General features: G+C 45.9%; 1 protein-coding gene across 1 annotated transcript in view; it reads right to left on the bottom strand.

Moving 5' to 3' along the window:
- The window catches only part of NXT2 (nuclear transport factor 2 like export factor 2), a 29281-nt gene extending 14889 nt beyond the window's left edge, over nucleotides 1-14392 (bottom strand). The window contains exons 1-2 of the mRNA XM_068249609.1: nucleotides 14291-14392; nucleotides 865-951 (exon numbers count right to left, since the gene is read on the bottom strand). Of these exons, the coding sequence (XP_068105710.1) occupies nucleotides 865-951; nucleotides 14291-14302 (99 nt within the window). The 5' untranslated portion in view covers nucleotides 14303-14392. The remainder of the gene's footprint in view (nucleotides 1-864; nucleotides 952-14290) is intronic.
- Nucleotides 14393-19009: the final 4617 nt, after the last annotated feature.

Here is a 19009-nt window from a genome sequence, read left to right on the forward strand (position 1 = left end):
CATCTAGAAAACATGGAGAATCTAGTCTACTAACAGTTAAACCTGTACATAGTTTGGGATCAGAGTCTTCTTAATGCAACCAGGCTATGGTGTTCTATATAAGGGCATCCCAAAACGAAACCATGAAAAGTTGCGAGGTGACTGGAGGAAAAACAAAATGGGCTGAGCAGCCAAAGTAATTTTACCAGCACAACACCATTTCAAAAGTTATCCTACCGTCCTCAGATGCAAAATGATCTGGTTTTTAACATAAACTATGGCATGTTGTATCAACTCATAATTTATTATTTATTTATTTTAGTATTTATATAGTGCTGACATATTGCGTAGCGCAGTACAGAAGATATTGTCTTGTCACTAACTCTCAGTCAGTGGGGCTTACAATCTAGTCCCTACCATAGTCATATGTATATATTGTGTAGTGCATGTATCATAGTCTAGAGCCAATTTAGTGGGAAGCCGGTAACTTATAATGTGATTGCCTTGAGCATTGGACAAAGGGACAAGCATCGAAGCAGGAAAAAATCACGCTGCCATTGGCACCTTTGAAAAAAGTTGCCTTTAGCAGCATTATATGGAAATTGAGGAGCAATTTTACCTTTTTTCTTACCACAAATCGTGGCTTCGGCAAAGCCACAATATGCGGCTATGAAGGTAAAATTGGGCACCCGGAGGCAATGCAGCTATCCTCAAGCAATTTTTTTCCTCCGCAAGCATGTCCCTAACAAATAGCCCCTCCTGCAGGTTATCGGGCAACTCTGGGCACCCATTTCTTTTTGAGGCCCCATCTCAGGTACACTTTAAGAATTCTGTCAGGGCATTTAAACTTATTAGCACAACTGTACAGAAGAAAATAAAAATTACCCTTCTCCTTTTGTCAAAGGTTTCATAATAAAGGTTAACAAATTCTTCTGCTGCTCTGCAGGCCAGATCATCATCAGTCTTGAAGTCCTAGAAGAAATAAAGATGATTAAATTCTGACACATATCTATACTAATCAAATCGAATGTGGCAAATAAAATATTCCAGCTTTTTAAAAATTTTTTTTACTTATATACTGTCTGCTCCTCCCATCACATGAGTTAAGGTGGATGGCCTTGTCTTGGTAGGTTTACAGTTGTGCCATACTCCTTCCATTTCTGAATGATCGCTTGAACAGTGCTCCGTGGGATGTTTAACCACTTGAGGACCCACCCTTTACCCCCCCTTAAGGACCAGCGCTGTTTTAGGTGATCTGTGCTGGGTGGGCTCTGCAGCCCCCAGCACAGATCAAAGGGCACTCAGAGCGATCAGATCGCCCCCCTTTTTTCCCCACTAGGGGGATGATGTGCAGGGGGGGTCTGATCGCTCCTCCTGGCTGGCATTTTGCGGGGGGGGGGGGGGGGGGAGGCACCTCAAAGCCCCCCTCCGCGGCGAAATCCTCCCCCTCCCTCTCCTACCTGCCACCCCCGGGAGATCTGGGCTGCACAGGACGCTATCCGTCCTGTGCAGCCAGTGACAGGACGTCCCCTGTCACATGGCGGCGATCCCCGGCCGCTGATTGGCCGGGGATCGCCGATCTGCCTTACGGCGCTGCTGCGCAGCAGCGCCGTACAAATGTAAACAAAGCGTATTATTTCCGCTTGTGTTTACATTTAGCCTGCGAGCCGCCATCGGCGGCCCGCAGGCTATTCACGGAGCCCCCCGCCGTGAATGGACAGGAAGCAGCCGCTCGTACGAGCGGCTGCTTCCTGATTAATTAGGCTGCAGCTGGCGACGCAATACTGCGTCGCTGGTCCTGCAGCTGCCACTTTGCCGACGCACGGTATAAGCGTGCGGTCGGCAAGTGGTTAAGGCTTTGGAAATCTTTTTGTAGCCTAAGCCTGCTTTAAATTTCTCAATAATAACTTTATCCCTGACCTGTCTGTTGTGTTATTTGGACTTCATGGTGTTATTGCTCCCAATATTCTCTTAGACAACCTCTGAGGCTGTCAGAGCAGCTGTATTTGTACTGACATTAGATTACACACAGGTGAACTCTATTTAGTCATTAGCACTCATCAGGCAATGTCTATGGGCAACTGACTGCACTCAACCCAAAGGTGGCTGAATAATTACGCAAACCACACTTTGCAGTTATTTATTTGTAAAAAAAAATGTTTGGAATAATGTCGAATGTTTGTTCCACTTCTCATGTGTACATCACTTAGTATTGGTCTTTCACGTGGAATTCCAAAAAAATTGATTCATGTTTGTGGCAGTAATATGACAAAATGTGGAAAACTTCAAGGGGGCCAAATACTTTTGCAAACCAGTGTGTGTGTGTGTGTGTGTGTGTGTGTGTGTGTGTGTGTGTGTGTGTGTGTGTGTGTGTGTGTGTGTGTGTGTGTGTGTGTGTGTGTGTGTGTGTGTGTGTGTGTGTGTGTGTGTGTATAAGAGATAAACAGAGGAACACCAAGAGCCCCAATAGTGTAGTATGTATTGACAAAGGGGGTAATGACAAAGAGTAATAGTTGTTATACTCACAAACATGGGTCACCAATAGGCAACCACTGTAAAGGCAGGTGGGGAGATTATCCTGACCCCACTCAGGAATAAGAAGTCGCTCTCTGTAGATAGTAGAAAGGGTCGCAACCCTCCACCCAGGGTGGATACAATATTATATAAGAGAGAACAGAGGCGCCAAAAGGATAAAAGGGGTTTTAAAGGAGCTTAAAAGCCAAAACTTGGTAATTAGAGGAGGCAGTAGTGGACTTACCCCCTCCAAGCAGACACAACACGACTGTACATTCAGTCTATTTATTAACGAACTCCAGATAAAACAAAGCAACGCGTTTCACGGGTCAGCGCCCGCTTCCTCAGGCAATAGAAAAAGGAGTTACAGCATCTAGCAAAACAAACGACACTTAGCGCCTCTGCCTGTTTATGCATGTTTATACTGTTCACAGCATGCTTTTTTGAACTGACATTTCTGTCCATACCGCTAGGGAGGTTAAAAAGGCAGTTCATGCTAGAAAACCCTCAAATAGAGCTGAATTACAACAATTCTGCAAAGATGAGTGGGCCAAAATTCCTCCAGAGCGCTGTAAAAGACTCGTTGCAAGTTATCGCAAACGCTTGATTGCAGTTATTGCTGCTAAGGGTGGCTCAACCAGTTATTGGGTTCAGGGGGCAATTTCTTTTTCACACAGGGCCATGTAGATTTGGAGTTTTTTTCTCACTAAATAATGAAAACCATCATTTAAAACTGCATTTTGTGTTCAATTATGTTATCTTTGACTAATAGTTAACGGTTTTTGATGATCAGAAACATTTAAGTGTGACAAACATGCAAAAGAATAACAAATCAGGAAGGGGGCAAATAGTTTTTCACACCACAGTATATATATATATATATATATATATATATATATATATATATATATATATATATAAAAGATGTTTCTGATAAAAAGATTCCCAATCTCTACTATAATTTAGCTACAAACATAATGCTGAGCAGACGATCAGTGGAGTATTTTAGATGCATAACATTTACAAGCTTGATATTGCTCAACTTCCAAGAGAACCTGTTGTGAATAAAACCAAATAAACGAATACTGTCTATACTGTGAATGCTGATGGACTTCAGAATAATGCAGTGTCCACCCTTTGTGCAAAATCAACCATTAACTACTTAACGACCGCCTCACGCCATTTGGCATTAAGTCCTGGGGGCAGAGATTACAGTGGATCGCTCGCACATTCTCGCTTAAATGATAGAGCTCTGATCGCCGCTAGGAGAGTGTTAGACAGCACGACTATATACTCGGTACATCGCTGCGTAATATGTTGGCGCTATATAAATACTGAAATAAATAAAAATAAATTGTACAGCACTGCGATCTACGGCAGCGATGTACTGGGGACAGCTGTGTCACTCGGTTTTCCCCTCTGGAGGCTCAGGAGAGGCTGATGCCTATGACAGCCGATCACTGTCATTGGCTGGCGGGGGGAGAGAGGGAGGGTGGGAAAAATAAATACATTAAAAAAAAGGCAAATGTATTAAAAATATATAAATAAATAGATAAAAAAAACTGCACGAGCAATCACAGCTCTGTTGGTGGGCAGAAAAGCAGGGGGGAATCACTTGTGTGCTGAGTTGTACGACCCTGCAGCAAGCCCTTAAAGCTGCAGTGGCCTGAATTGTAAAAAGTAGCCTGGTCACTAGGGGGGTGTAAGCCTATGGTCCTTAAGAAGTTAAAGGACAACCGAGGTGGCATATGACTTGATGAGACGGAAATGTGTATGTACAGTACCAAGCATACAAATGACTATGCTGTGTGCCTTTTTTTTTTGTCTTTGTATGCCTGAAAAAAATAAAAAAAATCAGGTATGCAAGTAACAGTTTCAGTCCGGGTCGGACTATAGCATAACCCTCACTGATAAGTAATTACAGCCATAAAATACTTTCCTGAAAGGAAATGGCTTCTGATAGCTGGAAAGAGATAAAAAAGGCTCAATAGTTCATTGATTTAAGCTCTGGCATACTTCAATGAATGTATCATTGAGCAGAGACATTGAAACAGTAAAAACTAGATTTAAATAAAAAATAAAACTGGGATATCTAAAAAAATGTCATTTTTAGGAGCAGGATACTATTATTTATCTCATATAAGGAACTTGCCTGCTATTGAAGTTTCGCCAAGACCCGGGTGGAATCCGTCGCTTCCGGGTCTCGGCGCTTGCTCCCCACTGATGACGTCACCGCTGAGACACAAACCGCACATGCTGATAGGCAGAGGAGGCGTTCGCAATACGGCCTCTGCAAATGTAAGCAGCTGACACCTAGGTAGGCTGAACACTGTGTGATTGGATGTGCGGAGTGTGGCCGGCCACTGATTGGTTGAAAGTTGTATTTTAAACCTGCAGTGCTCTCAGTCATCGCCCGTGATAAGCATAGCTTTGGCTAGTTGCTGGGTGCGCACTCACTTGTTGATATTACAGGATCCTGACCTTTGGCTTGTATTGTCTATTCCTGTCTGCTGTGATAACCCTTGCCTTGTTTCCTGAATACCCTTGCCTGCTGCCTGGACTGACCTCTGCCTTGTTTCTTGGATAACCCTTGCCTGCTGCCTGTACCGACCTCTTTCTTGTATCCTGGATAACCCTTGCCTGCTGCCTGGACTGACCTCTGCCTTGTTTCTTGGATACCCTTGCCTGCTGCCTGGACCGAGCTCTGCCTTGTTTCTTGGATAACCCTTGCCTGCTGCCTGGACCGACCTCTGCCTTGTTTCCTAGATACCCTTGCCTGCTGCCTGGACCGACCTCTGCCTTGTTTCTTAGATAACTCTTGCCTGCTGCCTGGACCGACCTCTGCCTTCTTTCTTGGATAACCCTTGCCTGCTGCCTGGACCGACCTCTGCCTTCTTTCTTGGATAACCCTTGCCTGCTGCCTGGACCGACCTCTGCCTTGTTTCTTGGATAACCCTTGCTTGCTGCCTGGACTGACCTTTGCTAAATTACTGGACACTCTAAGTAAGCCTGAACTAATCCTTGCATATTGAATAACCTTGCATGTGATCCTTACATGAACTCTCTACTTGCCTGGAGCATTCACTGCCTGTTAAAGTGATCCTTAAAGAAAACCTGCACTGAGTAAAATGATTTAAAATAAACACATGAGGTAACTTCAAATGAACATTACATAGTTACCTTGCCATCAGTTCCTCTCAGAAGCTCACCATTTTCTTCTTACAGTGATCCCTTCCAGTTCTGACAACATTTTGTCAGAACTGAAATATATCAGTTGCTGTCAGGTATATATCAGTTGCTGTCAGTTACAGCTGAGAGGAGAACTGATGTGTCCATGTTTCCCTATGGCTCAAGTGGGCGATGTTACAGTTTAACAGTGTGCTGACCAGGAAGCTGTTATGGGGTAATGGCCATTTTCAAATTGGAGGACGGAGAATTCCATTGATCACAGTGGACAAACAGGATGCAGGAGAGGAAAAATAGATTGAGGAGTAGACTACACAGGAGGTAAGTATGACTTGTGTATGTTTATTTTGACTTTTAATGTCTGACATACCACTGCTATGCAGACGACACCCAACTATATCTTTCCTTCAAGCCTGGTGTGACAGACCCAACTCTAACTATAAACGCCTGCTTACGTGAACTACAGCAATGGATGAATGACAACTGGCTGAAACTAAATGCAGACAAAACTAAAGTCCTTCTGATTGGAGGGCAGAGCATGATATCAAAACAACTTAACTTGCAGTCTTCACCACTGGGAATAGGAGGCACGGATCTACGCAGCTCTGATCATGTGCGTAGCCTGGGAGTTCTAATTGATGGGGATTTAAACTTCAGAACTCAAATCTCTGCTGTGGTGAAATCATCCTATTTTCACCTGAAGAACATTGCAAAAATCAAGCACCTCATACCCCCAGAAGATCTGCCAACCTTAGTCCACGCCTTCATCACATCCCGACTGGACTACTGCAATGCTCTCTACACTGGCCTTCCAAAAAAGGTCTTGTACCGCCTACAGCTGATACAGAATACTGCTGCCAGCCTGCTAACCAACCAACCCCGTCACTGCCACATAATGCCAGTCCTGCATTCCCTTCACTGGCTACCTATAGAATGGAGGGTCCTATTCAAGATCGGCCTACTGACATTTAAATCCCTGAATAATCTAGGCCCTGAATACATGAAAGATATGTTACAGCTGCGTAGCAATCCCCGCATTCTCAGATCCACAGGTTCTAATAATCTAGTCATACCCAGAGTCCACTTGGAAACTTTTGGTCCCAGAGCCTTCTGTCATGCTGCCCCTACGTTTTGGAACTCCTTACCTCAACAGATCAGGACAGCCCCATCCCTGGACGTGTTTAAATCCAGACTGAAAACCCACCTGTTCAGTCTGGCATTTGCAGAAATATAACTTTTGTTGTGTGAATACTTCATCCTACTAATTACTGAATCTGAGAGAGCCTAAGCGCTTTGAGTCCTATGGGAGAAAAGCGCTATAGAAATGTTATTGTATTTGAGTGTAAAAAAAAAATGAGTTTTACTCACGTGGGGCTTTCCTCAGCCCCCTGCTGCTGATCGGTGCCCTCGACGTGTCCCTCCGATCCTCCTGTCCCCGCTGGCGGCTACTTCCGGTTTCGCAGTCAGGACCCGACTGGTTCAATGCGTAATTTTTACGCATTGAACCAGTAACGCGTAAAAATGTATGTGTTAATGTTCCTGCACTAGCGGGAATGCGTAAAAATGTACGCAATGCGGCCCGCCGACCTCCGAGGTCGGCAAGCTGCCAGCGGGGGACTGGAGCAGCAGTGAGTGACTACGAGGGCACAGGATGGCTGCATGGGGCTGGTAGAAGCCCCAGGTAAGTGAAACTCATTTTTTAATTTTGCTTGGACCTTCCCTTTAAGTGTCACTTTAAATAACGTTGCATGTGGACTTGCATGAACTCTCTCAAATCTGCCTGTATCCCTCACTGCCTGATCCTCATACATCTGTCATTACTAACAATTGACACGGAGGGCCTCATCCTCCTGAATCAAGGTAATTGCCCTGTGCAATACTTATGAACTATCTGAATTGTGTTACTAGCTTCAGTGGAGTCCTAGCAGGTTGTTGTTCTCTCTACTTCAGTCTGTATGCCTTGCACGTTAAAGAGAACCCGAGGTGGGTTTGAAGAATATTATCTGCATACAGAGGATGGATCTGCATATACAGCCCAGCCTCTGTTGCTATCCCAAACCCCCCTAAGGTCCCCCTGCACTCTGCAATCCCTCATAAATCACAGCCACGCTGCTGACAAACAGCTTGTCAGAGCTGGCTGTGTTTATCTCTATAGTGTCAGTCTGCTGCTCTCCCTGCCTCCTGCAGAACTCCAGTCCCCGCCTGCATCCCTTCCCTCCCTGCTGATTGGAGGGAAGGGACGGGAGCAGGGCCCGGAGCTATGCAGGAGGCGGGGGAGCAGCTGAGACTGACACTACAGATGTAAACACAGCCTCACAGCATGGCTGTGATTTATGAGGGATTGCAGAGTGCAGGGGGACCTTAGTGGGGTTTTGGATAGCAACAGAGGCTGGGCTGTATAGGCAGATCCAGCCTCTGTATGCAGATAACATTCTTTAAACACACCTCGGGTTCTCTTTAACCACTTCCCGACCGCCGTATATACAATTGGCGGCCGGGAAGTGCACCCCGCAAGGACCACCGTATAGACAAATGGCGGCGGTCCTTGTAGGGGCATGGGCGGAGCGATCGCGTCATCCGTGACGCGATCCTCCGCAACATCCCGCCGGCCATACGGAAGCGCCGGCGGGATGTTAACCCGACGATCGCCGCATACAAAGTGTATAATACACTTTGTAATGTTTACAAAGTGTATTATACAGGCTGCCTCCTGCCCTGGTGGTCCCAGTGTCCGAGGGACCACCAGGGCAGGCTGCAGCCACCCTAGTCTGCACCAAGCACACTGATTCCCCGATCCCCCCTGCCCCAGATTGCCCACAGCACCCATCAGACCCCCCCCCCTGCCCACCCCCCAGACCCCTGTTTGCACCCAATCACCCCCCTAATCACCCAACGATCACTCCCTGTCACTATCTGTCAACGCTATTTTTTTTATCCCCCCCCTGCCCCCCCTGATCACCCCCCCACCCCCCAGATTCTCCCCAGACCCCCCCCCCCCCTGCATCTATCCCCCCTGATCACCTGTCAATCACCTGTCAATCACCCATCAATCACCCCCTGTCACTGCCACCCATCAATCAGACCCTAACCTGCCCCTTGCGAGCAATCTGATCACCCCCCCACACGAATGGATCGCCCGCAGATCCGACATCAGATCACCTCCCAAATCCATTGTTTACATCTATTCTCTCCTCTAAACACCCACTAATTACCCATCAATCACCCATCAATCACCCCCTATCACCACCTGTCACTTTTACCTATCAGATCAGACCCTAATCTGCCCCTTGCGGGCACCCAATCACCCGCCCACACGCTCAGATTGCCCTCTGACCCCCCCTTATCAATTCACCAGTGCATTCATTACATCTGTTCTTCCCTGTAATAACCCACTGATCACCTGTCAATCACCTATCACCCCATGTCACTGCCACCCATCAATCAGCCCCTAACCTGCCCCTTGCGGGCAATCTGATCACCCACCCACACCATTAGATCGCCCGCAAACCAGATTACCTCCCAAATGTATTGTTTACATCTGTTATCTTCTCTAAACACCCACTAATTACCCATCAATCACCCCCTATCACCACCTGTCACTGTTACCTATCAGATCAGACCCTAATCTGCCCCTTGCGGGCACCCAATCACCCGCCCACACGCTCAGATTGCCCTCAGACCCCCCCCCCCCCTTATCAATTCACCAGTGCATTAATTACATCTGTCCTTCCCTGTAATAACCCACTGATCACCTGTCAATCACCTGCCAAACACCTATCACCCATCAATCACCCCCTGTCACTGCCACCCAACAATCAGCCCCTAACCTGCCCCTTGCGGGCAATCTGATCACCCACCCACACCAATAGATCGCCCGCAGATCCGACATCAAATCACCACCCAAGCGCAGTGTTTACATCTATTCTTTCCTCTAAACACCCACTAATTACCCATCAATCACCCGCTATCACCACCTGTCACTGTTACCCATCAGATCAGACCCTAATCTGCCCCTTGCGGGCACCCAATCACCCGCCTACACGCTCAGATTGCCCTCAGACCCCCCCTTATCAATTCGCCAGGGCATTATTTACATCTGTCCTTCCCTGTAATAACCCACTGATCACCTGTCAATCACCCATCAATCACCCCCTGTCACTGCCACCCATCAATCACCCCCTGCCACTGCCACCCATCAATCAGCCCCTAACCTGCCCCTTGCGGGCAAACTGATCACCCACCCACACAAATAGATCGCCCGCAGATCCGACATCAGATCACCACCCAAGCGCAGCGTTTACATCTATTCTCTCCTCTAAACACCCACTAATTACCCATCAATCACCCATCAATCACCCCCTATCACCACCTGTCACTGTTACCCATCAGATCAGACCCTAATCTGCCCCTTGCGGGCACCCAATCACCCGCCTACACGCTCAGATTGCCCTCAGACCCCCCCTTATCAATTCGCCAGTGCAATATTTACATCTGTTTTCCCCTGTAATAACCCACTGATTACCTGTCAATCACCTATCAATCACCCATCAATCACCCCCTGTCACTGCCACCCATCAATCACCCCCTGTCACTGCCACCCATCAATCACCCCCTGTCACTGCCACCCATCAATCACCCCCTGTCACTGCCACCCATCAATCACCCGCTGTCACTGCCACCCATCAATCACCCGCTGTCACTGCCACCCATCAATCACCCGCTGTCACTGCCACCCATCAATCAGCCCCTAACCTGCCCCTTGTGGGCAATCTGATCACCCACCCACACCAATAGATCGCCCGCAGATCCGACGTCCGATCACCTCCCAAGTGCAGTGTTTACATCTGTTCTCTACCCTAAACACCCACTAATTACCCATCAATCACCCCCTGTCACTGCTACCTATCAGATTAGACCCCTATCTGCCCCTAGGGCACCCAATCACCCGCCCACACCCTCAGAATGCCCTCAGACCCCAGCCCTGATCACCTCGCCAGTGCATTGCTTGCATCTATTCCCCCCTCTAATCACACCTTGAGACACCCATCAATCACCTCCTGTCACCCCCTAGCACACCTACCCATCAGATCAGGCCCTAATTTGCCCCGTGTGGGCTCCTGATCACTCGGCCAAACCCTCAGATCCCCTTCCGATCACCTCCCCAGTGCATTGATTGCATCTATTTTCCCCTCTAACCACCCCCTGAGACACCCATCAATCACCTCCTGTCACCCCCCTAGCACTCCTATCCATCAGATCAGGCCCAATACAACCTGTCATCTAAAAGGCCACCCTGCTTATGACCAGTTCCACAAAATTCGCCCCCTCATAGACCACCTGTCATCAAAATTTGCAGATGCTTATACCCCTGAACAGTCATTTTGAGACATTTGGTTGCCAGACTACTCACGGTTTTGGGCCCGTAAAATGCCAGGGCGGTATAGGAACCCCACAAGTGACCCCATTTTAGAAAAAAAGACACCCCAAGGTATTCTGATAGGTGTATGACGAGTTCATAGAAGATTTTATTTTTTGTCAAAAGTTAGCGGAAATTGATTTGTATTGTTTTTTTTTCACAAAGTGTCATTTTTCACTAACTTGTGACAAAAAATAAAATCTTCTATGAACTCGCCATACACCTAACGGAATACCTTGGGGTGTCTTCTTTCTAAAATGGGGTCACTTGTGGGGTTCCTATACTGCCCTGGCATTTTAGGGGCCCTAAACCGCGAGGAGTAGTCTAGAAAACAAATGCCTTAAAATGACCTGTGAATAGGACGTTGGGCCCCTTAGCGCACCTAGGCTGCAAAAAAGTGTCACACATGTGGTACCGCCGTACTCAGGAAAAGAAGTATAATGTGTTTTGGGGTGTATTTTTACACATACCCATGCTGGGTGGGAGAAATTTCTATGTAAATGGACAATTGTGTGTAAAAAAAATCAAACAATTGTCATTTACAGAGATATTTCTCCCACTTAGCATGGGTATGTGTAAAAATACACCCCAAAACACATTATACTACTTCTCCTGAGTACGGCGGTACCACATGTGTGGCACTTTTTTACACCCTAAGTACGCTAAGGGGGCCAAAGTCCAATGAGTACCTTTAGGATTTCACAGGTCATTTTGCGACATTTGGTTTCAAGACTACTCCTCACGGTTTAGGGCCCCTAAAATGCCAGGGCAGTATAGGAACCCCACAAATGACCCCATTCTAGAAAGAAGACACCCAAAGGTATTCCGTTAGGAGTATGGTGAGTTCATAGAAGATTTTATTTTTTGTCACAAGATAGCGGAAAGTGACACTTTGTGAAAAAAAAAACAATTAAAATCAATTTCCGCTAACTTGTGACAAAAAAAATAAAAACTTCTATGAACTCACCATACTCCTAACGGAATACCTTGGGGTGTCTTCTTTCTAAAATGGGGTCATTAGTGGGGTTCCTATACTGCCTTGGCATTTTAGGGGCCCTAAACCGTGAGTAGTCTTGAAACAAAAATGACCTGTGAAATCCTAAAGGTACTCATTGGACTTTGGGCCCCTTAGCGCAGTTAGGGTGCAAAAAAGTGCCACACATGTGGTATCGCCGTACTCGGGAGAAGTAGTACAATGTGTTTTGGGGTGTATTTTTACACATACCCATGCTGGGTGGGAGAAATACCTCTGTAAATGACAATCTTTTGATTTTTTTTACACACAATTGTCCATTTACAGAGTTATTTCTCCCACCCAGCATGGGTATGTGTAAAAATACACCCCAAAACACATTATACTACTTCTCCTGAGTACGGCAATACCACATGTGTGGCACTTTTTTGCAGCCTAACTGCGCTAAGGGGCCCAAAGTCCAATGAGCCCCTTTAGGCTTTACAGGGGTGCTTACAAATTAGCACCCCCAAAATGCGAGGACAGTAAACACACCCCACAAATGAACCCATTTTGGAAAGTAGACCCTTCAAGGTATTCAGAGAGGGGCATGGTGAGTCCGTGGCAGATTTCATTTTTTTTTGTTGCAAGTTAGAAGAAATGGAAACTTTTTTTTTTTTGTCACAAAGTGTCATTTTCCGCTTACTTGTGACAAAAATTAATATCTTCTATGAACTCACCATGCCTCTCAGTGAATACTTTGGGATGTCTTCTTTCCAAAATGGGGTCATTTGGGGGGTATTTATACTATCCTGGAATTCTAGCCGCTCATGAAACATGTCAGGTGGTCAGAAAAGTCATAGATGCTTGAAAATGGGAAAATTCACTTTTTGCACCATAGTTTGTAAACGCTATAACTTTTACCCAAACCAATAAATATACACTGAATGGTTTTTTTTAATCAAAAACATGTTTGTCCACATTTTTCGCGCTGCATGTATACCGAAATTTTACTTTATTTGAAAAATGTCAGCACAGAAAGTTAAAAAAAATCATTTTTTTGCCAAAATTCATGTCTTTTTTGATGAATATAATAAAAAGTAAAAATCGCAGGAGCAATCAAATAGCACCAAAAGAAAGCTTTATTAGTGACAAGAAAAGGAGCCAAAATTCATTTAGGTGGTAGGTTGTATGAGCGAGCAATAAACCGTGAAAGCTGCAGTGGTCTGAATGGAAAAAAAGTGGCCGGTCCTTAAGGGGTAGAAAGCCCTAGGTCCTCAAGTGGTTAAGACCTGGGGGTAACTATTCAGGAGACATATTTAGTGTCCTGTTAAAAGCGGGGACTTGTCTATAGGTGAAGATGTGGGCCGAGCTCAGAGGGTGCTCTGTTTAAACTTCCTGCTGGGACAGGAAGTTCAGTGAAGCCTGCTGGACTCGGAGCCCAGTGCGGAGAAGAGGACAGCGGAGAGAGCAGGGACTCGCGCCGGCGGAGCAGGTAATGTATTGCGTCGGTCGTCAGGAATTCGAACGCCACTATCGGCGCACTCCCGACCCGCCGGCGATCAAGCAAAATCTTCCACGCGGACGGATCGACTGGAACGGCTGATTTCAGACGGAAATTGATCGTTCTGTCAGCGTTTGCGCAACGATTTCACAGCAGATTCGATCACGGTGATCAAATCTGCTGTATATCGGCGGAAAAATCGTTAGGTGTACGGGCCCCTTTACTAGGCTCCTTTTCCTATGTATCCATAGAGCACCCAGATAGAACATGGTGACCCAGAACCACTAGTTTATAAACTGGTATTTATATATATGTAATAAATAAAGCCAACAAACGAAGTTCTCATAGTCATCTCGTCTCACTTTATTTTATCAGGCCCTTGTAACTAGAATATGGATCAATAAACTGTAAGCAGCAGGTTTAGGAGCATGAGACAATTATATCTGTGTGCACTGATACTGATGATGATCAATGAGTAAACATTCCCCTTCACCTAATTATTTGGAAAGTTGTGCCAAGCTCTGTAAGGACAAGAGGCTAGTTACAGCTCAGGTGACCCACCGAGCTCATCTGCAATAAGGCCAGACACAGGAATCCTGAATGACGGCCAACCACAGCTACACAAACACACGAGGCTATGTGGTTTACGGCTTCCCCGGCAAATGCCAGTAGGTAGAAGCCAGCCACCGGCTAATTGCCGCCCACTACCTGTACGAAATAACCCATGGCCAACACTCACCGATTTCGCCATTTTTCAATGTACGCTTCCTTTTTCAGTCCCGCCGTTATACTGGAAACTCAGTTCCGATGTGCTTTGGTTCCGTGCGCCGCAATTCCCATGTTTAACGCTAGATGGTGGTGCAGAGCTTTACACAGATCCCAAGCACGCTCAAGCCAATTCTGACTATATTCCTCAGTATTGGTGGCTGCAATGTTCTGGGGCCTGGGCTGAGGACAGTGGCTTTAGGAACGGAGCAGGGGATGCAGGGCCGTTTCTTATGTGCATGGAATAGTGGCACCTGGGAATAGTCAGTAGTAGAGTATTGGTATTTTACCAATATTCTACCATTTCAGAATTGTATTTTTAATAAATAAAATATCGGTAAAATGTACTGATATTTTACTACAGCAAAACCTAGCCCTATTCTAACGCAGAACCTTATGATACTTAACCATTAATCCCCCTGGAACGCCTAACCCCCTAGCTAGACTAGCCCTAAAGAGACACTGAAACAAGAATAATTCTCGCTTCAGAGCTCATAGTTAGCAGGGGCACGTGTGCCCCTGCTAAAACGCCGCTATCCCGCGGCTAAACGGGGGTCCCTTCACCCCCTCCCCCCCTCCCCCCCGCAAAATCAACGACCAAATTGGTCGTAGATTTTGCTGCTCCTAGAGGCAGGGCTAACGGCTGCAGCCCTGCCTCTAGTCGCGTCTATCAGCGGCGCATCGCCGCCCTTCCCCCGCCCCTCTCAGTGAAGGAAGACTGAGGGGGCGGGGGAGTGGCGGAGATACGCGCTGACAGATGCGCGTGGGGCTGGGCTGCGGCGGTTAGCCCTGCCTCAACCAGGAAGAGATCCCCTGCTGCTCGGAGGGGATTTGTGAGGTAAGGGACCCCCATTTAGCGGCGCGATAGCGGCGGTTTAGCAGGGGCACACATGCCCCTGCTAACTATGAGCTCTGAAGCGAGATTTATTCTCGCTTCAGAGTCTCTTTAACCAACCCCTAATCACGCCTAACCTTAAATGGTACCTGAGAAGGGGGTAGAGAAAAAAAATATACATACCTGGGGCTCCCTCCAGCACCCTCCAGACTGATCACTTCGTCGCCATCCTTTTCTGCCTGGATTGTCCACAATTTGCCCAGAGGCGTAGCTAGGGTTTTCAGCACTCAAGGACAAAGTCAGTATTTGCGCCCCCTCATGACAAGGAGTGAACCATAAGGGGGTCTATCGTGCTTTCCTAGAGATGTTTGAGTTTTAGAATAATTTGCTGCATGTCCAATCTGCACCTGATTAAGAAGAGGGTCGATTTTCAGATTGGCACTGCACAAAATTCGATCTTGTTCTTCAACAGTAGCAGATCGGACATGCTGGAAATGATCAATTTGAACCATCCACCTGGCAGGAAATTGCATCTGTGTACCAGGCATTAGAAAGTGGGGAGATACGCAGAAATACACATGATCTGATTTGCTGATGCATACATGGCAAGTGCTGTTTACAGCAGGGAGATAAAATAAAACAAAACTCCGGGGCAGAGAGCAGGAGGAAGCAGGGAAGAAGATTGGATCCTCCCACCGTCTTTCATAGACTCTTCGACGGGAACGCATCAGGGAAAGTATAACCTGTAACTCCACCCCCCAGATGCTGCACCTGGGGACAGATGTACCCCTTGCCCCCCTATAGCTACTCCTCTGTGTTTGCCATGGAAAGTCCTCCAGTCTGGGCAAGTCGGCGCAGACGCAGTCCGAGCACACGTGCTCCCCCCATCGCACTTCCGTGGCAGGTACAGAATGCACCTGACTACGGGAGCACGGATGGGGCGCCCGCAGCCAGGCCGTGCATGAACAGTACGCCACCAGACTTTCCGAGGCAAATTGCGGATGATCCAGGAGGTGGAGGAGGACAGCAAGGGAGTGATAAAGCCTGGAGGGGGCTGGAGGAAGCACCAGGTATGTACAGCATATTTTTTCTCTCCCCCCCCCCCCCCCCACGTCTCAGGTAATTTCTTTAACCACTTGAGGACCGTGGGCTTTACCCCCCTTAAGGACCAGGCACTTTTTTCCATTCAGACCACTGCAGCTTTCACGGTTTATTGCTCGCTCATACAACCTACCACCTAAATGAATTTTGGCTCCTTTTCTTGTCACTAATAAAGCTTTCTTTTGGTGCTATTTGATTGCTGCTGCGATTTTTACTTTTTATTATATTCATCAAAAAAGACATGAATTTTGGCAAAAAAATGATTTTTTTAACTTTCTGTGCTGACATTTTTCAAATAAAGTCAAATTTCTGTATACATGCAGCGCAAAAAATGTGGACAAACATGTTTTTGATTAAAAAAAAACCATTCAGTGTATATTTATTGGTTTGGGTAAAAGTTATAGCGTTTACAAACTATGGTGCAAAAAGTGAATTTTCCCATTTTCAAGCATCTATGACTTTTCTGACCCCCTGTCATGTTTCATGAGGGGCTAGAATTCCAGGATAGTATAAATACCCCCCAAATGACCCCATTTTGGAAAGAAGACATCCCAAAGTATTCACTGAGAGGCATAGTGAGTTCATAGAAGATATTATTTTTTGTCACAAGTAAGCGGAAAATGACACTTTGTGACAAAAAAAAAAAGTTTCCATTTCTTCTAACTTGCGACAAAAAAAAATTAAATCTGCCACGGACTCACCATGCCCCTCTCTGAATACCTTGAAGTGTCTACTTTCCAAAATGGGGTCATTTACTGTCCTCGCATTTTTGTCACAAGTAAGCAGAAAATGACACTTTGTGACAAAAAAAAAAAGTTTCCATTTCTTCTAACTTGCGACAAAAAAAAATTAAATCTGCCACGGACTCACCATGCCCCTCTCTGAATACCTTGAAGTGTCTACTTTCCAAAATGGGGTCATTTACTGTCCTCGCATTTTGGGGGGTGCTAATTTGTAAGCACCCCTGTAAAGCCTAAAGGTGCTCATTGGACTTTGGGCCCCTTAGCGCAGTTAGGCTGCAAAAAAGTGCCACACATGTGGTATTGCCGTACTCAGTAGAAGTAGTGTAATGTGTTTTGGGGTGTATTTTTACACATACCGATGCTGGGTGGGAGAAATATCTCTGTAAATGACAATTTTTTAATTTTTTTTACACACAATTGTCCATTTACAGAGATCTTTCTCCCACTCAGCATGGGTATGTGTAAAAATACACCCCAAAACACATTATACTACTTCTCCTGAGTACGGCGATACCACATGTGTGGCACTTTTTTGCACCCTAACTGCGCTAAGGGGCCCAAAGTCCAATGAGTACCTTTAGGATTTCACAGGTCATTTTGAGAAATTTCGTTTCAAGACTACTCCTCACGGTTTAGGGCCCTAAAATGCCAGGACAGTATAGGAACCCCACAAATGACCCCATTTTAGAAATAAGACACCCCAAGGTATTCCGTTAGTAGTACGGTGAGTTCATAGAAGATTTTATTTTTTGTCACAAGTTAGCGGAAAATGACACTTTGTGAAAAAAACCAATAAAAATCAATTTCCGCTAACTTGTGACAAAAAAAAATCTTCTATGAACTCACCGTACTACTAACAGAATACCTTGGGGTGTCTTCTTTCTAAAATGGAGTCATTTGTGGGGTTCCTATACTGTCCTGGCATTTTAGGGCCCCTAAACCGTGAGGAGTTGTCTTGAAACAAAATTTCTCAAAATGACCTGTGAAATCCTAAAGGTACTCATTGGACTTTGGGCCCTTTAGCGCAGTTAGGCTGCAAAAAAGTGCCACACATGTGGTATCGCCGTACTCGGGAGAAGTATTACAATGTGTTTTGGGGTGTATTTTTACACATACCCATGCTGGGTGGGAGAAATAACTCTGTAAATGGACAATTGTGTGTAAGAAAAATCTAAAGATTGTCATTTACAGAGGTATTTCTCCCACCCAGCATGGGTATGTGTAAAAATACACCCCAAAACACATTATACTACTTCTCCCGAGTATGGCGATACCACATGTGTGGCACTTTTTTGCACCCTAACTGCGCTAAGGGGCCCAAAGTCCAATGAGTACCTTTAGGATTTCACAGGTCATTTTTGTTTCAAGACTACTCCTCACGGTTTAGGGCCCCTAAAATGCCAGGGCAGTATAGGAACCCCACTAATGACCCCATGTTAGAAAGAAGACACCCCAAGGTATTCCATTAGGAGTATGGTGAGTTCATAGAAGTTTTTATTTTTTTGTCACAAGTTAGCGGAAATTGATTTTAATTGTTTTTTTTCACAAAGTGTCATTTTCCGCTAACTTGTGACAAAAAATAAAAACTTCTATGAACTCACCATACTCCTAACGGAATACCTTTGGGTGTCTTCTTTCTAGAATGGGGTCATTTGTGGGGTTCCTATACTGCCCTGGCATTTTAGGGGCCCTAAACCGTGAGGAGTAGTCTTGAAACCAAATGTCGCAAAATGACCTGTGAAATCCTAAAGGCACTCATTGGACTTTGGGCCCCTTAGCGTACTTAGGGTGTAAAAAAGTGCCACACATGTGGTACCGCCGTACTCAGGAGAAGTAGTATAATGTGTTTTGGGGTGTATTTTTACACATACCCATGCTGGGTGGGAGAAATATCTCTGTAAATGACAATTGTTTGATTTTTTTTACACACAATTGTCCATTTACAGAGAGATTTCTCCCACCCAGCATGGGTATGTGTAAAAATACACCCCAAAACACATTATACTACTTCTCC

This window comes from Hyperolius riggenbachi, chromosome 8 (genome assembly GCF_040937935.1).
Source record: "Hyperolius riggenbachi isolate aHypRig1 chromosome 8, aHypRig1.pri, whole genome shotgun sequence".
In the NCBI taxonomy this organism is placed as follows: Eukaryota; Metazoa; Chordata; class Amphibia; order Anura; family Hyperoliidae; genus Hyperolius; species Hyperolius riggenbachi.